This window comes from Hyperolius riggenbachi, chromosome 4 (genome assembly GCF_040937935.1).
Source record: "Hyperolius riggenbachi isolate aHypRig1 chromosome 4, aHypRig1.pri, whole genome shotgun sequence".
In the NCBI taxonomy this organism is placed as follows: Eukaryota; Metazoa; Chordata; class Amphibia; order Anura; family Hyperoliidae; genus Hyperolius; species Hyperolius riggenbachi.
In genome coordinates this window covers 298,662,577-298,688,149 of record NC_090649.1, presented here as the reverse complement: position 1 = coordinate 298,688,149, position 25,573 = coordinate 298,662,577, and the positions used below count along the sequence as shown (strand labels likewise).

At 43.1% G+C, this 25,573-nt stretch overlaps 1 protein-coding gene across 12 annotated transcripts in view; it reads right to left on the bottom strand.

The window, feature by feature from the left end:
- The window catches only part of LAMA2 (laminin subunit alpha 2), a 1,150,433-nt gene that overhangs the window by 154,295 nt on the left and 970,565 nt on the right, over positions 1 to 25,573 (bottom strand). For all 12 annotated transcript variants that reach the window (XM_068231524.1, XM_068231529.1, XM_068231525.1 and 9 more), the window contains one exon: positions 10,453 to 10,607. In XM_068231524.1, coding sequence (XP_068087625.1) covers positions 10,453 to 10,607 — 155 coding nt within the window. The remainder of the gene's footprint in view (positions 1 to 10,452; positions 10,608 to 25,573) is intronic.

Here is a 25,573-nt window from a genome sequence, read left to right as displayed (position 1 = left end):
AGGTTTTATTTATCTAGAATCCTAGGACAGTACACATCTGGCTCTAATCACATTAGCAGACACATGCATCGAGGGGGGCTCTGGGTACCTAGGCACCCAACTGTTTTTAATTCTCAGTAAAAATGCCCCATCAGCCGTGCAAAGGAATCCCAGTCCCTGAAGAGCCTCGATCATCACCCACAGGAAGCTCTGCCCCTGCCCTGGACACTTTAGAGTGGAAGAAGGGAGAGGACCATAGAGTCGGCACTGCAGATCTCTGCAGTCCTGGCACGGAAGATGATATCGGAGCACCTGGTATAGAACAGTAGGTGGAGTGCTCTTGGAGTAAACAAAGTCAGAGAACAATGCAAGCAGCAGGGAAGAAGAAACATCGCAGGCATTGGTGAAAATGTTGGTGCTTTTTTGTTCATGCAAGCAAGCCATAAACAATGACATGTATAAAATGTATCACATACAGGTGCAAGAGACAGTGGGTACAGATTATGGGTGGCGAGCCTGATGTCCATTTTATGCCGAACGGTGCTTCTTCCGATGCCTCTTTTCCTACTAACACTACACTTTGTACTGGAGAGACGACCCCGACTGGAATCCTAGTATGGCCAATAGCTTTACCTCTCCCGTTCAGAGTGACCTCAGCACCTACATACACCCAGTACCTGCCCAGTCTGGCGAATTTTGCAGGGGGGGGGGGGAGTTAAGTTATGCTCTTGTTGATTGGTGCCCCTTGAAGATCATCTGCATGCCCCTGCACATTACATGTTAATTAAGCAAGGAACAAGAAAGTCATTTTAATAACAGCATCTGGAAAGGCCATGCAATTCCATTTCTCTCAAGAAAAGAAAACCTTGTAGACCCCTCAAGGGTTTGTACAGGCTACATTCTGTAAATGAAATAAAAGGGGACCTTGTGCATTACATTTATTGTACTGTATAAAGAGATGGTTTAAAAATGTTTCCAAGACCATGACCCATATACCATTAACAAATCTGTTCACAAAACCTTCCCAATCAACATTTCTGAGCTCATGCACAGATATATGCCTGCCCGCCCCTTCTGGTCCTCCATTTATCTCTGCCTGACCTCCCCATGCATTTCTCACTCCCATGCACACCTACGGACTTCTCAAGAGCTGCCCCCACCCTAAGGAACTTCCTTCCACCCCCTCCCCCGACTCAGTGAAAACAAATTTCTTTAAAATGGCCTAACCCTCATATAAATACCACACTTTAATTATCTCAGCTGAGCACCTTTTCCACAGCCCTACCTTATGTGTTCCTCCCCCACTCTTTAGATGGTGAGCCTTTGGCAGGAACTTCCCCCCACCTTAGTGTGTCCTTCGCAATCTTGCAACCCCAGCTCTCTTGCAACACTCTACCCATGGAATAACTCGAACTGTTTGTGTGGACAACCATGTGCTATGTTGTATTTGCTATCCCTCTGTCTGTCACCACTTGTTTACATTTTATGTATCCCTATTTATTGTCCAGCGCTATGTAATATGTTGGCGCTTTATAAATACAATACATAATAATAATAGGTGATATTTTCACACATAACCATAATCAATAAAATGCCTTTTAAGCCAATGGCAAGTAAGAAAATACACAGAATACACAGTTTTGATAGCACTTTTTCACCAACAGTTGGGTACTTTTTCAAAAGTAAAATGCTGAAAAATTATTTTAAAGAGAATATGAAAATGATCTCCTGGGAGATAACGCAGGAGAAAAAGTTAATTGCATATGGGTCCATGAAATTAAGGGAAGCATATAATAGGCCTGCCAGGTATGCTGATACAATGGCCAGCAGCTTAGTGTGCGTGATCTCCTCATTCCTCTCCAAACCTGAATTGATGTGAAATATCATGCTTACACTTTTATGGAGAGCTCCACATTCTCTCAGAGTGTAACCAATATTTCTCATGTTAGATGTCTATAAGTTCCATGGGCATGACATTGAGCAATGCAGGTGGTACACACCTAAAACAGGGCAGAGTCACCAACTTACCCTCGTCACACTCTGGGCCATCAATTTTAAAGTGCTTTAAGTGTCTTTTAAAAGAGTATTATTATTTTACAGTAAATAGTATTGATGTTGTTGTTACACTTGTTTATAGTATTAAAATAAAAATGATACTGGTAGCTCTTAAAAATTAAACAGGATATAGTCATCTACATCAGTGGCTTTGGATGTATGTTTGGTTTTTAGGGACATGAAGACATAATTAGCATATTCCCTCACTGAGAAGAAGAGATGCATCATGGGATTACCTTCTTGCTCATGTGAAGCTGAATAATTGCAAATAACTGTTTAAGAAGGCAAGATTATATTATACATAAATTATATTTAGCATACAGCCTTCATGAAATGCTTTTTAGCAATGTCCACTCCATTTCTGAACTAAACTGTGAACAACAATTTAAGTAACAGCAGCCGTGATCCCTATATGTAGCGTTCAATTTACTGCAAGTTACTTTACTGCTACTCATTTTCATTTCATAATGACTTCTTTTCTGCTTTTCATGTGTTCCTGTGTCTGTTTTTAGTGATTGCTGCAATTATTAAAATTAATAGTGCTTCAAGTACTGCAGGGAGTAAATTGATTGGCTTGGCTGACACAGGAAATTAAATCTAAGAGGTGTGATATGTAAGAAACATATGTTTGCGGTTGGTCAGAATTATTATAATATAAAATAAATTGGAAACTGAAGAGGAATAAAATATCTTCTAAGCTTATTTGCTACCTACATAATGACAGAGAGAAGCTAGGTTATAAATAACGTGAAATAATATAATTTACTAGGACGGGATAATATTATAAACCATGAGAAATGAAGGACCATTACTTCTGACACCGTAAAATGCCCTTGAGATAAAAATTATTTTGAATAATTTCTTTTATGAGTCATTTATAATTCATTGTGTAATAAAATAATTCTTAACACCTTTGCCTCCAGAGCACAATGATCCTTCAGTTAAAAAGTGTTATAAGGCTGTAAATATTCTTAAGGTTGTAGTATTCAAGATAATATAGTCAAATTTTAGTATGATATGAGTTTTCCACCACAGTATATAGAAACTTTTAGTTTTAGAGGCTATTCTGTATGCTACTTTGGCTTTCCTAATGTGACAAGACAATATAGCCATTAACAATATAAGGCATCATTTTCCCAGAAGACCAGGGACACAATATTGTCTTAATTGGTTACATTAACTGTACACATGACTGACGCCTTAACTATACTCTCTGGGGTACTCAGCTTTTGAACACCAATCTTGATATAAGTACATTCACACTTGTTTAAATCTGAAGGCAAAAGAAAAGCATGACAATCAATAAATTAGGACATTTAAAGGATGTAGGTGATGGGGGAACTGTTCCCATGCAAAATAACAGGTGTTGCTTCTATTGAAATGTGTTTAACCATTTAACGGCAATCTATCGTATTAAAACGTCATGCTTTTGCCTGTTAATGGTAACATGACGTTTTAATACGCCGCGCGTTCCCGCCGCCGCTACTGCCGTGTACGCGCCGCTACCGCCGCCGTTCCCGTCGGGATCCCGTGCTGAATGAATGGGGAAGAGGACCGAGCAGTCCTCTACCCAATCGCACTGCCTGGAGTAAATGGACGCGACCTCAAACAGCGGCCGCATCCATTCATAAAAACAGGAAGCTGTTACAGTTTAATAAAGTGTAAAAAAAAAAAAAAGTGATCACGTCCTATACGGGAGAGTGTTCACTAGCGCCATCTTGTGGCCAAAAAGTATATTACACATACATATACAAGTACATACACACTATTAATAAAATTAATAAAATTACACTTCCAACCCTCCCCCCCCCCCAAAAAAAAAATACTTGTAAGTAAAAAATCAGCTTAAAATAAATAAATAAATAGTTGCCTTAGGGACTCAGCTTTTTTTTTATCTATATTTTATGGGGGAATATTAATTTTGATTTATTATATAGGGGCTTGTAATTATGGGCAGAACAAAAAAAACAAAACAGAAAAATAACACCTACATTTCAAAATAATATATTGTCGTTATACATTGTGATAGGGACATAATTTAAATGGTTTAATAATCGGGACAACTGGGCAAATAAAATGTGTTTGTTTTAACCACACGAGAATGTTTAATTTTAAAACTATAATGGCTGAAAACTGAGAAATAATTATTTTTTTTTCATTTTTTTTTTTGTTTTTTTCCCAATAAAACGCATTTAGAATAAAAAAAATTCTTAGCAAAATGTACTACCCACAGAAAGCCTAATTGGTGGCAAAAACAATGAGGTATAGATAATTTTCTTGTGATAAGTAGTAATAAAGTTATTAGGGAATAAAAGGGAGGAGCACTGACAAGTGAAAATTGCTCTGGTCCGTTAGAGTAAAAACCCTTGGGGGTGGACTGGTTAATGTATGCAGGGTTTTTTTTTGTATGCATTTTTCCTAACTATTTGTGTCGGGGAGATTACTTTTTCAATAAAAAAAATAAGAAGAACTCCTAGCCACTATTATCCCCATGTCCAACTAGAGATGGCCTGAACGGTTCGACCGCAAATTTATTTGCGCAAACTTCGGTGGTTCGCGTTCGCGGTGAACCTTGAACTATATGCGAGTTCGACCCGCCCCCTATACTACATCATTAGGGTCAACTTTGACCCTCTACATCACAGTCAGCAAACACAGGGTAGTCAATCAGGCTACACTCCCTCCTGGAGCCCCCCCTTTATAAAACGCAGGCAGCGTCAGCCTTTTCACTCACTCGTGTGGCTGCAGTAATTAGGGAAGGGAGAGAACCTGTTGATATAGGAAAAGCTTAGTTAGGCTCTTGTGTTAGGATTGTTAGGTTGCTCCTTCTTGCTGATACTTATTGCTAAAAAGCACTCCTCATCCTCAACAGCTCTTTTGAGAGCTAATGTTTTTCTTGTGATCTATTTTAATGTGTGTGTGTCCCACAGACACTTGTGTTGCATATACAGCCCTGTCAGTCAGTCGCAGCTGGACCTTGGTCCCTTGGTAATTCCTACTGTGCCACTGCCAGGTCAGCACATTCAGTGATACCTGTGTGTGACAGCTGCACATTTGTAATACCAATCACTGCATACCCACCTGTTCAGTGCACCCACATACCTACGTGAGCGCACGCAGTGTTATATAACAGTCAGTCACTGCACCTGTTCATGGTACCTGTGTGTGTGACAGCTGCACATTTGTAATACCAATCACTGCTAACCCACCTGTTCATTGCACCTACCTACCTACGTGAGTGCACACAGTGTTATATACCACCAGTCACTGCACCTGTTCACGGTACCTGTGTGTGTGACAGCTGCACATTTGTAATACCAATCACTGCATACTCACCTGTTCAGTGCATCTACCTACCTACGTGAGCGCATGCAGTGTTATATACCACCAGTCGCTGCACCTGTTCATGGTACCTGTGTGTGTGACAGTTGCACATTTGTAATACCAATCACTGCATACCCACCTGTTCAGTGCACCTACATACCTACATGAGTGCACGCAGTGTTATATACCACCAGTCACTGCACCTGTTCACGGTACCTGTGTGTGTGACTGCTGCTCATTTGTAATGCCAATCACTGCATACCCACCTGTTCAATGCACCTACCTACCTACGTGAGCACATGCAGTGTTATATACCAGTCAGTCACTGCATCTGTTCACGGTACCTGTGTGTGTGACAGCTACACATTTGTAATACTAGTCATTGCATAATAGTTCACAGTACCTGTGTGACTGCATGCTGTGTAATATACTAGTCCGTGCATACCTGTTAACAGCACCTGTGTGACAGCTGCACATTGAATTGTAATACTAGTCACTGCATACCTTTCACTGCACTTGTGTGACTGCACATTGTATTAGTCAAGTCAATGCATACCTTTCACTTCACCCCCCCCTCCCCTACCCTCCAATATGGACAAAACAACAGCCAGAGGCAGACCCAAAGGCAGGCCACCTGGCAGGTCTGTTCAAGGTCATGCTGACATGATTTCGTGCGGGCCCGGCCCATAGTGTAGTGCTCTGAAGAAGGCACGTCCCATCAATTCCCAAGATTGCCAGGACGTGGTTGACTATTTAACACAGAACACCTCATCTTGGACGTAAGGTGTGAGGAGGAGGATGATGAAGTACCTGCTGTTGGTGCAGTTTATGAGGTGTCTGAGGCAAGCAAAGCTGGGGAGGATGATTATGGTGATACGGATGCCACGTGGGATCCTAATAGACAAGATGACCAAGGGGACAGTGCAGAGGTGGAGTCAGAGAGGAGTAGGAGGAGACGAGTTCCTGAAAGAAGAAGGGAGAGCTCATCATCAGAAACAGCTGGTGGCAGTGTACGGCGCCATGTATCGCCACCTATGGACAGCCAGCCAACATGCCCTTCAACGTCAGCTGCTGATGCCACCATAGTGCCCACACCCCTGGGCTCAACGCTGTGGAAATTTTTTGTGTGTCTGCCTCAGATCAGAGCAAAGCCATCTGTTCTCTCTGCCGCCAAAAATTGAGCCATGGAAAGGCCAACAGCCGCGTAGGGACAACTGGCTTATGAAGGCACATGGAGAAAAGGCACAAACTGCAATGGGAAGACCACCTGAGGAAAAGCAGCACACAAAAGCAAAGCCACCCTCCTTCTCCTCTTCCTCCTTCAGGTGCATCATCTTCAGCCGCTTTCTCCCTTGCACCTTCACAATCACAGTCACCCTCCTCCACTCCGCCTCTCAAATTGAGTGGTTCCTGCTCCTCTGCACACAGCAGCAGCCAGGTGTCCGTGAGGGAAATCTTTGAGCAGAAGAAGCCAATGTCTGCCAGTCACCCCCTTGCCCGGCGTCTGACTGTTAGCTCGCCAGCTGTTACCATACCAGCTGGGGGACTCTGAGGCCTTCCGAAAATGTGTGGCCATTGGGACACCGCAGTGGAAGATACCAGGCCGCAATTATTTCTCAAAAAAGGCGATACCCAAACTGTACCTTGAAATTGAAATGCAAGTGGCATCATTTCTGGCACACAGCGTTGGTTCAAGGGTCCATTTGACCATGGATGCCTGGTCTGCCAAGCATGGTCAGGGCAGGTACATTACTTACACAGCCCATTAGCTCAACCTGGTGACTGCTGGCAAGAAGGCAGTACGTGGCTGTGCAGCGGACCTAGTTGTGACATCTCCACGGCTTGCAGGCAGGCCTGCTGCCACCTCCTCTCCTCCTGCTACATCCTCTACACTGTCGTCATCCTCCTCCTCCTTGGCTGAGCGGCAGTTCAACTCTACTGGTGCTGCGATCTCCTCTCAAGCTACACAGCCCCAGCTCCCCAGGGTCTATGTTGCATGCCAGGTACAACGGTGTCACGCCATCTTAGACATGTCTCGCCTCAAAGCAGAGAGTTACACTGGAGCTGCTCTGAACAAACAGGTGTATCAGTGGCTGACCCCGCACCAACTGGAGATCATCAACGTGGTGTGTGACAATGACAGCAATCTCATTTCGGCTTTGAATTTGGATGAGTTGACACATGTACCCTGCATGGCACATGTGCTGAATCTAATAATTCAGAGATTTGTGTCTAAGTACCCAGGCTTACAGGACATCCTGAAGCAGTCCAGGAAGGTGTGTGGGCATTTCAGGCAGTCTTACACGGCCATGGCATGCTTTTCTGATATTCAGTGGAGGAACAAATTGCCGGTGAGACGCTTGATTTGCGGTAGCCCGACTCGCTGGAATTCAACGCTCCTGATGTTCAACCGCCTGCTTTAACAGGAGAAAGCCAACAAACAGTATCTCTACAACTACAGTCAAAGGACATGCTCTGGGGAGATGGGGATGTTCTGGCCAAAGTACAGGACACTCATGTGAAATGCCTGCAGGCTGTTTGAGGAGGTGACAAACCTGGTGAGTCGCAGTGAAGGCGCCATCAGTGACTTGATCCCATATGCTTTCTTCCTGGAGCATGCCGTGCGTACAGTGGTGGATCAAGCTGTGGAGGTGCGTGAACAGTAACAGGTGGAAGAGTTGTGGGATCAATTCTCAGCAGAAGCAGATGATTCCTCAACACCTGCAGCAGCACAGAGGGGGGAGGAGGAGGAGGAAGAGTCGTGTGGGGAAGAGGAGTCAGATGATGAGGAAGGTTTTTTTTTGAGGAGGAGGAGGAAGAACAACCGCAGCAGGTGTCACAGAGAGCTTGTGCTGCTCAACTTTCCCGTGGTATTGTTCATGGCTGGGTGGAGGAGGAGAACTTAGCTGACGTCATTGAGAAAGAGCAAGAGGAGATGGATAGTACGTCTGAATCCAAATTTGGGTAGATGGCATCTTTCATGCTTTCCAGCCTGTTGAGGGACCCCCGTATAAAAAAACTTAAGGGAAATGAGCTGTACTGGGTGGCCACGCTACTAGACCGTCAGTATAGGCACAAAGTTGCTGAGATGTTTCCAAATCACCAGAATGGAGAAAGGATGCAGCACTTGCAGAACAAGCTGGCAACTATGCTTTACAATGTGTTTAAGGGTGATGTCACAGCACAACGGAATAAAGGTGCCACTGCCAGTAATCCTCCTCCTCCCATGTCCACGCAGGCAAGGACAGGACGCTCTAGCGATCTCATGGTGATGTCGGACATGCGGACATTCTTTAGTCCAACGTCTCGCCTTAGCCCTTCCGGATCCACCCTCCACCAACGCCTCAACCGGTAAGTAGCCGACTACCTGGCCTTAAGTGTGGATGTAGACACTCTGAGTGACGATGAACCCCTGGACTACTGGGTGCGCAGGCACGACCTGTGGCCAGAGATGTCCCAATTTGCCATCCAACTTCTGTCTTGCCCTCCCTCAAGCTTCCTGTCAGAAAGGACCTTCAGCGCAGCTGGACGCATTGTCACTGAGAAGAGAAGTCACCTAGATCATAAAAGTGTTCAGTACCTCACCTTTATCAAAATGAATGAGACATGGATCCAGGAGGGCTACTGCCAGCCCGAAGACTAAGTCAGTCCCCACACACAGCATCTCTGCCTTCCCCATGACTAAGTCGGTCCCCACACAGCATCTCTGCCTGCAGGCCGCTTGACTGCCTTCTCTGCCACCACCAACAGGGTCCAGGACTCCAGGTGGATTCCTGAATGTTTAAGGCCGCTGCTTGTAAATGAACCAATCAAATTTTACCTCAGCAGGATTTGATTGGTTTATTTTCAAACTGCATAAATTTGCATACATTTGCATCAACTCGAAGTTATTTGCATCTACTTGCCTATCTCTGTTCTAATCTTTGAGTTACATTTAGTCATCCCTATGTTGTATTACCTTTCTTCAATATTTGCAACTATTGTAAATAATCTATATCTAAACTTGCTTTGCACTGTGTCTGTCCTAGAAGGCAAATAGCAACCGCTACCTATTCCCCCGTGTGACAGAGCATAATCAGTACTGCATGTAAAGGGATAATCATATAGCCAATAATGGATGTTTTCGACTGCCACTGACATTGAGAGCAGTTTAGAACAATGTTTTGTACATCTCAGCTCCAGATATTTTCACAGTTGGGTGTAGACACTGAGCAGAAGAGTTTGACTTTATGTGTATGAACTCCTTGAAAAATTGTTGTGGAATAAATTACTTTTTAAGCATCTCATTGGGAGCTCCTACAGCAGGTGCAGGTGCAGACCTTTGCAATAACTAAAGGTTGAGGTATTCTCAGAGTTATTCTGTGTCTGGAGCTGGTCTATAACCTATTAGCAGCTTCAATAGAGTTACAGTATCTCGTTTGAGATAAGTGCACTACTTTTGACCTCCACAGATCTCTCTCCTTAGCAGAAAATATAGAAACAGAAAGCAGAAGTCCTCTGTTATTGTCTCAGACTGACCCCTAGTGACAAGTGGGAATAATTACACATTACAGCAGCACTAATTAGAAGCAAGAAAATGTAAAAAATAAAGAAAAAAATTGCAATAATAAATTGGCCTGGAGCACTTGCAAGTCTCTGAATAAATTGGCTACAAAAGGGTTAATACATACAGTCTGCATTAACTGTATTATATGGCTATATTGCTGTATACATTGAGTAGATTTCAAATTCTGCAAGCCTCTACAATATTACATCTAGACCTGCATGCAAGATTGTAACACTTTCTGTAACATTGAGTAGACTTGATATATTCTGATGATAATAATTTACACGCATAGTGAGAAGTCTGTAACAAAACAGAGGTCAGCTTATAGAGTCTGAAACATCAATGTCTAGATAATGCTGTCTATCTGTCTTATATGACATTAGTCTATACTACGTTATACAGTAAACTTCCTGGCTAATTCTGTTTATAAATTCTGTTTATCTACTTCTATTATAAGTTAAGTGATGCATGCCCTGCAGATGCCAGTTTAGAACTATATACATGCTGTGTACTGTACATTACCGTAGAACAGGCCATAAGTGACTTACAGAATTGGCTTGCTTGCGGGCTTGATTTATCAGCTCCTTGATCTGTGAGATGTTTTTACCAAGGTTTTCCTGAAGCTCCTTGATAGGTTTCAGTTTATCCATCAACCGATCAGCCTCCTTTTCAAGGTGTTTTACTCGGTCATCCGCATCTGTAACTGTAGCACATTAAAATAAATCACTAAATAAATGTATGATAACATGTAGGATTTATTCATCCTTTATATCTGGCCAGTGGCGACATAAAAAAGAGAATAAAGGATTAAAGAACCCCCGAAGCCAGAGGAATATGTAAGCTGCCATTTAATGCTAATTTTCACTGCCATGCTGATCTTTTCCCTTTCGTAGCCACCAATTTAGAACAAACCTCCAGTTAGTGAAGTCAAACAGTACTGAACTTCATACTACATATACATTATTTATTCAAAAATTGTTAAAGTCTACCTCAATCTCTTCGTAAATAAAATCTACACCCTGTTTACTGTCTCTTATCCCTGCCAGGAAGTAGATTTGAATTACGTGCCGCCATGTGGTTCCATCGCTTGGGCACCACTTCAGTCTGCTTGCTCAGTTGTCCTAATGACAACTAAGCTCTTTACACTGATTTCATTGGCTCCAGACCCTGTGATGACTCCAAGCCAATCACAGTGAGGCCTGGGATCCACTAGCAACACTTTTCCAAGTGCTTGTGATTTTTTTTTAAGCTCTTGCTAATCTAATCTTATCAATAGGACCACAACATTGGCTTAGCAACCCCATACAGAAATTCAGTAGTTCTGACTGGTCATCAAGCTTTGACCAACCAGCATTTTTGATTTCAGGGCCAGGCCCCACTAGCAATCGCTAAATGATTTTGTTTTGTTCATATTGTAATAAGACATTTTCCAAGCAACTTTGATGGAATCTGTGATCTTGCAACATTCCTTCAAGTGCAGTTACTCACAAATTGCTGCAGGAAGCGCATTTGCGATTTAATACAAATTGCAACACTGTAGTGGAATCACTCCTATAGATTTTTGCTGTTCTATTGCTTTGCGATCAGCGCCTTATCACCCAAAAGACTCTGCCCCTCTTTCACTAAGGTAAGTACCATTAAGCACACAAACTTTGTTTACTTTTAAAGAGTCACCTTAATATATAAGAGAACTCAGAACACTGATTAAACACTCTAATCTTCCCAGAGAGGAAAGAAGAGGCAGGAATTGTTGCTAATGCTGCAGACTCTGCATACACATTGCGCCAAAGCTAATTTCACCACACTGAGAAAACACTTCCTCAGTGTTGCATTGAAATCCCTAATAAGGCTATTTAATATGTTGCTTGAGTTTAGAGTTGTGAAGAAATGCTTTTCTCTGATGTACCTTTTGATGATATTGACAATTTAAAAGGCATTTTGCATTCTTTCAAATATATTTCATATTCCTTTGAGTGCACAGTTGATGTCTGACATTTAATGAGTGTCTTATTAATGAGCTAAGGTGTTAGATGAGACACTTTCTCCATGCCACAACACTGTGGAGTAATGAGATAGAACATGCAAATAAAAAGCACAACTCTTCCTGAGAGGTAAAATATTACTGCTAATATAAACCCCTGTCACCTGGTTAACCACTTGCCGACCGCACGCTTATACCGTGCGTCGGCAAAGTGGCAGCTGCAGGACCAGCGACGCAGTACTGCGTCGCCAGCTGCAGGCTAATTAATCAGGAAGCAGCCGCTCGCGCGAGGCGGGGGGGGGGCTCCGTGAATAGCCTGCGGGCCGCCGATGGCGGCTCGCAGGCTAAATGTAAACACAAGCGGAAATAATCCGCTTTGTTTACATTTGTACGGCGCTGCTGCGCAGCAGCGCCGTAAGGCAGATCGGCGATCCCCGGCCAATCAGCGGCCGGGGATCGCCTCCATGTGACAGGGGACGTCCTGTCACTGGCTGCACAGGACGGATAGCGTCCTGTGCAGCCTCGATCGCCGGGGGGGCAGCAGGTAGGAGAGGGAGGGGGGAATTTCGCCGCGGAGGGGGGCTTTGAGGTGCCCCCCCCCGCATCACCCAGCAGGCAGAAGAGATCAGACCCCCCCAGCACATCATCCCCATAGGGGGGAAAAAAGGGGGGCAATCTGATCTCTCTGCCTGCTACCTGATCTGTGCTGGGGGCTGCAGAGCCCACCCAGCACAGATCAGTAAAAACAGCGCTGGTCCTTAAGGGGGGGTAAAGGGTGGGTCATCAAGTGGTTAAACAATGTGCAATACAAATAAATCTGTGCACAGCATAAAGTCTGCTGCTGATGTCCAGTTCTCCAGTTCTGCAGCCACTAGGATGAGCTCTGTAGGCAGTAGCATTGTTAGGGAGTCTTGCCCAAGGTGCAGGCTTACTGGCCAGGAAGAGCAGAGATTCAAACCCTGGTCCATGTGTCAGAGGCAGAGCCCTTAACCGGTACACTATCCAGCCACAGTCAATATATGTTTCCAACTGATCAAACAGAGACTCAGATTAAACAACCTTAAGGCCCCCTGCACACTGCAAATCTGATTTGTGATTCTGATTTTCCCTGGATACTATCGAAATAAAAAAAAACGCAGAAAAAACACAGCATGCAGTACTGATTAAAAATCGTATCAAAATTGCAAATTTGAATCGCATGTCGTGTGTAAGAGGCGTCAGATGTTCACTTCTGTTGCATTGGACATGGAGTCTGTTGAACCCTATGGCCTCAATTCACTAAGCTTTATCAAATACTTTATCAAACGTTTGATAATTTACCTCATGGGTAAAATCTAATTTTGAATTCACTATGGTGTTATAGATTTATTGAACGTTTTATCGCTATAACATTCAATAAATATATAACACCTAAGTGAATTCAAAATTAGATTTTACCCATGAGGTAAATTATCAAACGTTTGATAAAGTGTTTGATAAAGCTTAGTGAATTGAGGCCATAGTGTTTCAGGTTTTACTAGTTCAAGTACCTTGACCTGTTGACAGAGGTACTTTAATTTCGCAATCTGATTATTACAAATAGATAGTCATTGCCCACTCATGACATATATACTTAAATGAGAGGGCAAATCAGGAAAAAAATGTTGAAATAACCACGATTTAAAAAAAAAAAAAAAGGTACAAACAGTAAAAATATATCCTGGGCATTGAAAGGACACATTCATTTGGTGAGAAAATGCTTTCTCAGAAAATCTATTATGTTCCGCCATGGTATTGTTATCTGTTATTATCACTGCCAGCACTGGGAAAATTGTGACATTTGATACAAATTGAAGTAGCATTAATGTAATGTTTCTTTTGGTTGTATGAAACATGCTTTTTCTCCACATTTCTTGTTTAGACATACTAAATAATACAAACGCTGGAGATAAAGGAACAGTTTTGCAAACACACATTCATGCCTTGAGACATGGCCTTTATTTTATGTTATTTTTTAATTTCCTTTATTGCTAGACAGAACAACCAGCATTTTATCTGAAAACCTGCAGGAGCAATTTTGAGAACGCAGTGCTATTATTGCACAGTAAATCATTGCTCCAAGTACATGGTCCCTCATATGCTTGTGCTCTCGGGTCATGTGTGAAAATGATCTAATGGGAAATAAAACAATACTTGGATGTTTACCTCGGTTTCTGAGGATATTTTCAAACACTAAAATGGTCCCGATACAAGACACAGCAGTCCTTTTCTATGCCGTACTATTAAATATCATTAGAACAAATAGCATTTGTTTGTTTGTTTTTCTTTTAATGTTTAGAGGCCCCTTTATGAAAAATTGCTAAAGACTCAAATTGTAATTTTATATTTTTTATAACAAAATAAAACACATAAAGCTTAGAAGAGCTTTTCTAAACTCAATGGCAGCCCAGCTAATGTCCAATTATATAAGCAAAAGCAAGAAATACAAGAGGTGCTCAGTTAAGAGAAACCCTGCCCTTACTCACACATCACAGAGATATGCCAAAAAAGTAACCAATGCCTAAAACAAATTCTAATCTTTTACCAATACCCATCACTCTTCTTACAGGAATATGTGCTAATGAACACCATCTTTCCTAACTATTATCAAATCTTAATTATCTCTGTAAAACTCTTGAGTACGTGACCCCAACTTCTGTACCACATGCACTGGGTGCCTCTTAGGTCCTAGAAGTTAGTGTTGTGTTTGTTAGCTTTTAGGCCACTGCTTGCTTGAGCTGTTGAAGAATGGTGTGCAGTAGATAGCATGTACTCCGATCCAGTAACAGAACTGGATAAACAATCTACAAGCTAGAAAACTATACAGTGGAATAAAGGGAATAGCAGCAAAATTACTACATGTTTTCTACTTAGACCATCATTGCATCTACTAACAATAGATACCAGACTTATAATCTGTTTTCATTTTTGAAGACCTCGGGGCCAGATTTATCAAAGCATTGCCAACATTTTTTTTTATCTTAAACTATCAGGAGGAAAAGTTCTGCATGATAATCAGGACATTCCTAAATTTTACTTAATAGCGGCAACTTTTTTCTAGAACTGCAGTACAGTTAAGAAAAGTGCAAATCCATTCCTAAACTGCCGCAGATTAAGTAGTGCTTATTAGTACTTCTACATAGCTTATGCAGTGTAGACTAGACATGATTTGTGAAGTGCTCCTCCCCCTTGCTGCCAAGTGTCCTGTGAAGCTGTTATGTGCTTAAACCTTCCAGTGCTCGCCAGAGCCGGGACAAGGTCCTTCAGCACCCAAGGCTGAGACAGCAAAATGCGTCCCCCATCCCTGCCTCCCCAGCCGTCACACACTGATTGCTATTAGACTAAGAGGCGCCCCAGGGCCCCCAACATCCCCAACACCTTAATCTCTAGTTATCTGGCTTGCAGTCACTGCTATGTATGTCCTTTTCTTATTTCTTTGTGCTTCAAACACAATTTGGAATGACAGCTGAATGAATTGTGCGCCCCCTCCTACACTGCGCCCTGAGGCTGGAGCCTCTTCAGCCTCTGCCTCGGCCCGGCCCTGGTGCTCGCCATTGATCTTCTGTTTCAGTTCTAATATATTTATATTATATACTTATTTACATTACATCTTGTCAGTTAACCTAGCATAATCTACTGTAAATAATATATTTATGCTATGATAACTTCTCTTTTCTGTATCAATGCATCAGATGTATTGGTTACCACAGCAACAGCAATTTCCCTCACGCTGTGCTCCTTCTCAGAGATTCCTCCTATTTTACAACAGTTTAAGAAGGAATCTGCACTATGGACTGGTGCACACCGAGCGGGTTTTTTGGCGTTTTTGCATCCGCTTGCAGCTGCGGATATGCTGAGTCAATGTATCTCAATGGGGTAGTTCACACCAGAGCGGGAGGCGTTTTGCTGAAACGCATACTCCCGGGGTGAGGCATTTTTTGGATTGCGGAGGCATTTCTGCCTCCAATGTGAAGTATAGGGAAAACGCAAACCGCTCTGAAAAACTGCAGTTCAACAGCTTTATTGTAACAATATATGAATCTACTACACCAAAAACGCTTCCCAAAACCGCAAAATGCTAGGTGAAACGCTACAGAAAAATAAGAAAAAGCGTTTCAAAATCTGCTAGCATTTTGCGGATCTGCTAGCGGGTTTTGGTGTGCACCGAGCCTATCTAGTGATTTCTTAAGATGTCTGAGACAGTTCTGCATGCATTTCTAAAAACCTACTAATATTGTGTCTCAGACACTCTTGATAAATGTCCCCCTCAGACAGCTCAATACAAATTGGGAGTGCAGACAGTTCCCTATTGGTGCAATCTGGCAATACTTCCTAGGCAGCTCTCGAAATCCAATAAAAAAGGCAAAAACATGCAAAAGAGAGAGCGCTCTCCAATCAGCGGGGAGGGAAGGTAGACGAGTGGGGAGTGGCGACATAGAGGAGGTGGGGGAGCGGCGGAGCGTGACATTATACATGTAAACAGCCTACTAGCTGTTTGTTGCTAGCATGGCGTTTTACTTTGGGGGCACAGCAGAGCGCGGGGGGGGGGGGGGGCTGGGGGGAGATAATATAGCAACAATGGCTGGGCATTATATGCAGAGAATGCCCAGCCTCTGAATGTAATTAGGATTTGTAAAACCCACCTCGAGTTCTCTTTAAGTTATATTGAATCTCCAAGTATTGTTAAAAATTGAGATAGAATATCCATATGTACAAGAATATGTATAGATCTGTGTAGCGCTCAACATAAAAGTTCACATAAAATCATAGAATAGTAGTCCAGATTAGTGATATACAGTCCTAGGATAAACAACCAATCCACAAACAATCCACACAGCGTACTCTCACCGACTCAGGTGGCTGATTGTGTTACAGATCAGTAAAAAAGGCACATCAGAAAGATCTTTGACCACTTGCATCCATTTGAATCTGGAACCCAGAAAAAATAAAGGCACATAGTGTAATCCAGCTTCTGAACAATGGTATAACTGTCTCATGCACCCTCACACGTGTATAAGTGTTCAAGCCTGGCAGCCCTCCACCAGCAATCTCGTAAAACTGTTATACGCTCACCAGGTGGACATGCTGATCATGCAGAAGATCAGCTCACAGCGCTTATCAAGTCCTTGGTTAAGGTTGTTTAATCTGAGTCTCTGTTTGATCAGCTGGAAACATATATTGATTGTGGCTGGATAGTGTACTGGTTAAGGGCTCTGCCTCTGACCCAGGGACCAGGGTTTGAATCTCTGCTCTTCCTGGCCAGTAAGCCTGCACCTTGGGCAAGACTCCCTAACAATGCTACTGCCTACAGAGCTCATCCTAGTGGCTGCAGAACTGGAGAACTGGACATCAGCAGCAGACTTTATGCTGTGCGCAGATTTATTTGTATTGCACATTGTTTAACCAGGTGACAGGGGTTTATATTAGCAGTAATATTTTACCTCTCAGGAAGAGTTGTGCTTTTTATTTGCGTGTTCTATCTCATTACTCCACAGTGTTATACGCTCACTAGGTGGACATGTTGATCATGCAGAAGATCAGCTCACAGCGCTTATCAAGTCCTTGATCATCCGGACTCCTCCTAAAATATGCAGCTCCTTAATAACTTAAAACAAACACTGCACAGTGTAATACTGCTTTATTTAAAAAGTTTAAAAGCATATCAGTACACTCACATTTAGGTAGAAACAATGTGCATTGTATATAAAATCCTCAGCGTCCCACAGAGCTTCCGCACTAGTATCTCCCAGCTCCAACACGCCAGAGGCTCCGCGCCAAGGACGCTGAGGATTTTATATACAATGCGCATTGTTTCTTCCTAAATGTGAGTGTACTGTTATGCTTTTAAACTTTTTAAATATTTATTTATTTATTTATTGTATTTATAAAGCACCAACATATTACGCAGTATTACGCTATGCAGCGTTTGTTTTAAGTTTTTAAGGAGCTGCATATTTTACGATTAGTCTGGACGATCAAGGACTTGATAAGCGATGTGAGCTGGTCTTCTGCATGATCAGCACGTCCATCTGGTGAGCGTATAACAGTTTTACGAGATTGCTGGTGGAGGGCTGCCAGGCTTGAACACTTATACACGTGTGAGGGTGCATGAGACAGTTATACCATTGTTCAGAAACTGGATTACGCTATGTGCCTTTATTTTTTCTGAGTTCCAGGTACGAATGGATGCAAGTGGTCAAAGATCTTTCTGATGTGCCTTTTTTTGCTGATCTGTAACACAATCAGCCACCTGAGTCGGTAAGAGAACCCTGTGTGGATTGGTTGTGGATTGGTTGTTTATCCTAGGACTGTAAATCACCGACCTGGACTACTATTCTATGATTTTATGTGAACTTTTATGTTGAGCGCTACACAGATCTATACATATACTTTTTCAGGGAGGTTACTCCCCATTGTGTGGTGATCCATTTGTGCTCAATTTAATTCTGATTAGTTCCTTTTTTTTCCCAGACAGAGGAGCGCTGATAACCACATTGTTGTTACAATATGTACAACAATGTTACAAAAACACACAGGCTTTCATAGGGTGTCCTAATTTTTTTCACATGACTGTACATTACATTGACTACACTGATATTGTTCTTTGAAGAGTTTTAGCTATCTGTGCTCCTGCAATAGTGTGCTACAAAAATCCACAGTAAAGCTACTGTAAAGGAACTTTCACTCCAAAGCCTGTGTTGTTCCAAGAGGAACCCTTTAATAGTGGTGCTTGGGGGGGGGGGGACCGGGGGATTATTGGTTCATTTTAATCCCACTGATATGATTGACCCAACTAATGTAAAGTCTGTTCCACCTAACATAATCCGCCTTCTCTAGTTTAATAAATATTCTCCAGTAACCCAAGGGTTAAAAAGTTGCGGTCCCCAACACAGTACTTGATACAGAAATAAATAAAAATGTCACCAGTTTTTCCAATATTAAGGGGTTCGCTTGCTCACAGAGACCACATATATTCTCCACTCCAATAAATTCCCCCCAAAAAGCAGCGCTCCAATCCAGTATTCCTTATGTCGCAGACATCCCAAAAAAATGAATCACCCTAGATATTAAAAAATATATATAGTGCAATACTGTATGTGATAAATTAACACCGAGTGTGCACTTAGGGACTTACACGGTGCTCCTCCACCCACAGAAACACTTATGGGGGTCACTTCCCCCTAGTGGGTTACACTCACCGTGTATCCGCATATCAGCCCTCCAATCCTGGGCACGAGCATATACACATGAAAACCTTCAACAGATAGAGGACAAAGCTTCCATAGTGTAAAACTGCATATTAGATCTAATCGCTAAGAATCAATAAAAACTGCGTACAAGATGACAGAGAATACTGTGCTTATCTGATTTAGGCAGCATCCGCCACAGTCGGATCCCACTGCACGCCCTCAGTTCTGTCCCGCTGATCCTCTCTTCCGGGTAGCATCCTGCGTGACTCTAGGCTCCGCCCTACGCGTTTCGTCACAATGACTCATCAGGGGCTAGAGTCACGCTACACTAGGATGCCATACAAACCCCCCAAACTCCTCCCTCTTCCCCGCAATTGGTCCAAAACCTTTTACTGAATATTCAACAACTTAACATTCCACCCCTTGTCCTCCACTTAGCAGGCAACGGGATCCCCGAGCCGAACCTGCCTTTACAATACACTACATACACAAACCCTACCATTACAATACATAATTTATGCAAATAATTATATTAAGATACAAATATGAATTATGAATTCCATCATATCGCGATCCTGTGCAATTCCTGTGCAATACACCACTGTTCCTATACATGATTTCTACATATTGCATAAAGTGCATAGTGAATAAGGTGCAATCTACCATGATTAAAATATATCATATCATACCGTGCAATAAAAAAATCCAACTTATACGATGCCACATACACTTTTCTATCCAATATAAATCACCCGACCTAAGTGCTTGGCATTATGACTCATTATTGCACCAGCCCATATACATCAAATTTACATGTCATTAATTTACTTGTGATAATTAAAATACCCATACAAACCACACATCCCCCCTTTTCTCCACAAAGTGCCAATTATGTGCAAAACTGTGCATAACAATGCCACCATTCCCATATAAATTGGGAGAGACCCACTATCATACAATTTTCACATTCATATTAACAATAATTCAGTATACTAAATCTATATGGTGCACGTTAGCCTCCGAGGAAGCAAGGCTCACCCCATTGCGAAACGGTCGTAAGGCCGTGCACCCTATGGGGCCCACAGCTGCCTCCCCACTCCAGCAGAGCACGATAAGTACTCCATCTCACATGGACACATGCCTTTGTGTATTTTATGTGATTCACTTCTGCTGTACACCTGCTGCTTGTATTAAAGCTACAGTGCCAGACATCATGCTTTTTCTTTTTGAGATTTTTGCAATGTTCTGCTTACTATTGTCTTGAGCACGTAGCTTCTGCTGGAACTCCACACCTATAGCTGGTCATCTCAAAGCATCCACAGTATTCTGAGTGCCTGCCTTTCTCTCCTAGATTGCTAACAGTAGGTTGTGCTTTGTAAATACAATATTTCGTAAAGGGGTGCATGTCATAATGCGCAGTAGTGATCTGCTCATCCTTGCAACTACTCAGAAAAACATGTGCAGTAGTTCAAAGAGTTGCTTGACCTTTTGAACTTTACTAGTGGACAGTGGTAGAACGGGAAGGCTCTATGCTACCCAGAGCCTTTCATCATAATCTCTCTTAATAGGCTCACTTTAATCAAGTAGACTGTGCAACAAAAATTATTTCAAAAATAAGAGGGAGTTAAAAACTTTCTGGATACTGCATGTCAAAACTTTAGTCCATGTAATTCAAGCTAGCACAATTGTCTAACTATAGTCACATTCCAAAAAGAATTGCAGTGTTGAATAATTCACTTTGCAGTCACAGTGCAGAATTTTTTCCCTCTATAAGACTATAGAAGGAGAAGTTCTTTCCAATTTCAAGCATTTTTCCATCTATTCATAGCATAATAATTCCATATAGCACGGTGACTACAAAGTCATACAGGCTAAAGCAAAAAAAAAAAAAAAGAATTACATATTTTGGCAGCTACATTGACTAATAATTAAAGACTGAACCATCCATCCAAAAATGAATGTAACACCCACTTAATATTGTAAGCATTTCCAAATTTCTTGGAAGAAGATTTTTTAATAGCATATGCAACTAGGACATATATTGCATAAAGGACAGCTATTGCTGCCTACTAAAAAAAATACTCACGTGGTTCATAATAATGCCCATGTAGAGTTTCATTAGTTTTCCACATATAGCATATGATATTTTATCTCTTTGTGAACATCATTTGAGTTAGTGTTGGTGTCAGAGACTGAGCTCTATTTCTAACCATCTATTTCTATAGTACAGTGTAATCCAGCTACTTTTCTCCTATGGCTGTATTATTTTTCCTTAAAGCGGATCCGAGATGAAAAAATAACTACAGCAAGTAACTTGTCTATATATCTTATCTAAAGTTTAGATCGTTTACACAGAAAATCTAGCAGCAAACAGCTTCAATAGAATATAATTATTTATTACTGTGATACAATGACAGCAGCCATATTCTGATTGTCATCATTACAGCCATATTGTGATTGTCATCATTACACAGGTAAACTGCTCTGTATCTCCACCCCTCACCTGTATCACCACTCCTCTTGCCACCCCCTTCCCTCTGAAATCTCGTGCATGCTCAGAGAACTGCAGCCTGCTAGGAAAGGGAGGAAAGGGAGGAAAGGGTTAGCCAGTGCAGGGTTTTAGAATCCAGGGTTGGGGGAGAAATAAAAGTTCAAGAGGTAGTCAGGAACTACAGTAGAGAATACCAGACATCAGATCCTCCAGCTCCCTGCAGCGTGACTTCTCCATTTGTTTCCGTCACAAAGAAAGCACCATTGCGGGGGAGGGGAGGATCGAGAAAGCTGCTCCGGGAGCTCTGCTTTCACTCACTCTAAACTCTGCTACAGCCAGTCCCAAAAAGTTTAACACTCTCTCCTTGATTTATTGCTGTTTTTAAACCAGCGGCAGCTACAAGGAAGGTGAGAAAGTGAAAGTAGCTGCCGCAGCCCTCCTCCTCCCTTATTTGTCACGCTGTTCAGACTTGCTGAACACACACGCCGCTGTGCTGTTGTGCTCCCAGCTCGGCTCTAGTCACACACACATGCCACACTGGCCAATTACTGTGTGACGCTGGGAGACTGCAGAAGAGTGATAACTGTCACTAGAGGAAAGGCTGGAGCTGCTGAGAACAGAAGTGCGTCCTTATGGTGCTGCTCACACAAGCATCGCGTGAGTTAAGCTGCTCCCTGACTGACAACGCCTACTCCTCCTCCTCGAGCAAAAGCCTCCTCCTCCCCAATCCGAGCTCCCATAAGCATTTGTGGCATTTGATTCAGAGCGCCGAGGCGCTGGAGAGCTGAGGGGGTGGGGGCTTCATTAGATTAATAAAAAATAAAGTTCTTTTAAAAAAAATTAAGCATTTTGGAAGAAGATTGCCCTATAAAGTTTATGCAAGGGGCACATTTTATGAAAAGATCAAAACTTCACCTCGGATCCACTTTAACCACTTGAGGACCCACCCTTTACCCCCCCTTAAGGACCAGCGCTGTTTGTTTGGATCTGTGCTGGGTGGGCTCTGCAGCCCCCAGCACAGATCCGCGGCCACACAGAGCGATCAGATCGCCCCCCTTTTTTCCCCACTAGGGGGATGATGTGCAGGGGGGGTCTGATCGCTCCTACCTGCAGGCATGTTGCGGGGGGGGGCACCTCAAAGCCCCCCCCGCGGCGACATTCTCCCCCCTCCCTCTCCTACCTGCTCCCCCGGGAGATCTGGGCTGCACAGGACGCTATCCGTCCTGTGCAGCCAGTGACAGGCTGTCTTCTGTCACATGGCGGCGATCCCCGGCCGCTGATTGGCCGGGGATCGCCGATCTGCCTTACGGCGCTGCTACGCAGCAGCGCCGTACAAATGTAAACAAAGCGGATTATTTCCGCTTGTGTTTACATTTAGCCTGCGAGCCGCCATCGGCGGCCCGCAGGCTATTCACGGAGCCCCCCGCCGTGAATTGACAGGAAGCAGCCGCTCGCACGAGCGGCTGCTTCCTGATTAATCAGCCTGCAGCTGGCGACGCAGTACTGCGTCGCTGGTCCTGCAGCTGCCACTTTGCCGACGCACGGTATAAGCGTGCGGTCGGCAAGTGGTTAAAGGAACCTCAAACTCGAACTTCCGAAAAAGTTTTCGAACCATCATAGACTTCAATGGGCAGGCGAACATGAAAAACTACAAACACTGTTTCTGGCCACAAAAGTGATGGAAAAGATGTTTCAAGGGATCTAACACCTGGAGGGGGCATGGCAGAGGGGAATACATGCCAAAAGTCCTGGGGAAAATTATGGATTTGACACACAGCAGGGTTATAATCCTAAAAAGGCAGAAATCACATTGCATTGCTAAATTGGAGGTCTAAAGTGCTTGAAAACATCTTGCGTGTGTACTGTGGCATATCTAGGTAAGACAGCGCCCATGGCAAATACTAAAATTGCGCCCCCCTTACCCCCACGCACACACACAGACACACACACACACACCTACAATCAACAGCATCCTGTCTAACCTTTTTGGACAGGCTAACCCCATCATGCAAAAAAAAAAAAACCACATGCGCACACACAAATACCAGAATGCAACAGTCACTATGAAATAAATTAGGCTATCCTTGATCCTCTGCCTCGAGTACTTTAAAGAGAACTGGTAGACAGGCTGCTACACTCACGTCTGTGACACATATGGGAGCAGGGAAGTTCAAGCCAAACATCCAGAAATCCAAAGAAAAAATCCCGCTGCACCAGATGGAGGGATATGATAAAAGAAGACCTTTATTTGTAATCCAACATCAAAATTGCAAGGAAAAGCTCACGCGTATCGGAGCAACGGCTCCTTAATCATAGCTTACAAAAGACAAACATTACACGGATTATATAGGTGAAAAAAGACACGCCCATAGGTGTCAACTCAATTCTTAAAGAGACATGATTAAAATGGTGTGAATCAATACAATACACCTAATAATAAAAAACATACACAGTAGATGTCCTTTTAAAACATAGCATCAAACATCGCATGTTGACAAATATGTGCAAATCGAAAGTATATAAGAGAGGCAACAGGACTAAATTAGAGGGAAAAGAGGAGGGGTTTGGAGAGAAAAGGGGGGAGAAAGGGGGGGGAAGAGGGATTGGCATAGCAAAAGGGGGGGTATCGCATGAACATATACATGTATAAATATATCAATGTGTAAAATGCGTACATGTACACCCACAGTCTATATTGGTCGTTGGAAAATGTTGAAAACTATATGGAGACCTGCCTAACGTACATCTAGGAGTGAATATGCATCACTTGTTTGTTAAACATTATATATCGTACTTAAATCTAACCTAGAATTCAAACCTAAAGGTGAGCGTGTCCCCAATTTCCAAATCCAATAAGCCTCTCTTTTTCATTCAAGAGACCCCTCCAAGGCAACCCACATATTACCAACGTCCCAAGAGGGGGAACCGCAAATACAGGAACAAAAGAGGAGAAAGAGCAGGAGAGCAGGTCGCAAGCACTGCAAGAGAGCAAAATATTCCATAGCTACTACCAATGTCATTAACTTATCAAGTGTAGAACTTTCCCAGGCTGAAACAGCTCTTCTTTCTAGGGGTCTTTCCTTTGCACCGTCTTACCACTTTGATGTTTTTAGCACTATGCTAGACATTAATAAATTTGTGAGAAATTTGATGGTGAGAAAGCATTTCCTTGAAACAGAAGCATCAGATGAAGTGAATGTTGGTAGTGGGGCGTCCACCGGACCCTCTTCTTTTGCTGTTCCGGAGATTGGGCAGATCCCTCCATATCAGGAGGTCTCGACCATCCTCGTGTTGGAACATTTGTCCAGCATGAGTGATGGCCCAGCCTCCGAGACAGCCCCGGGTCCGGTGGCCGCCTCCAATCCACATTTTTACCCGATTCAGGCCAGGACACCGGTGGTGGACACCTTCCAAGATTTGGTCGAAGCTGAACTCATGCAGAATAAAAGAACATCTAGGGCCCCCTCTGACCTCACCAAATCAGAAAGAGAGGCACTACAGTCCCTCCAAAATAATAAAACAATAATTATTCGAAATGCTGATAAAGGAGGTGCTGTAGTGGTTCTTGACGCGGTGGCCTATAAAGATGAGGCACTGCGCCAATTGGGGGATAGTAACACCTATCAGGTCTTGCCTGGGGATCCCACTCAACGCTTCCAGAAGGAGCTGGGACAGTTACTAAGCCTGGGTGTCTCGTTGGGAGTTTTTAGTGAAAGAGAGAGGGGGTACCTTATGGTGGAGGCTCCCATTGTCCCGATTTTTCATCATTTACCCAAAGTACATAAACCGGACGTCCCCCCAAGGGGCCGCCCGATAGTTGCGGGTATAGGCTCCTTGGGTGAACGCCTGGGACAGTGGGTGGACACATGTCTCCAGCCTTTGGTACGCCGTCTCCCTGGGTTTTTGCGTGACACTACACATCTATTGTCTAGTATAGAGAACCTAGAGTGGGATGACCGTTTCATTTGGGTGACAATGGATGTCGCCTC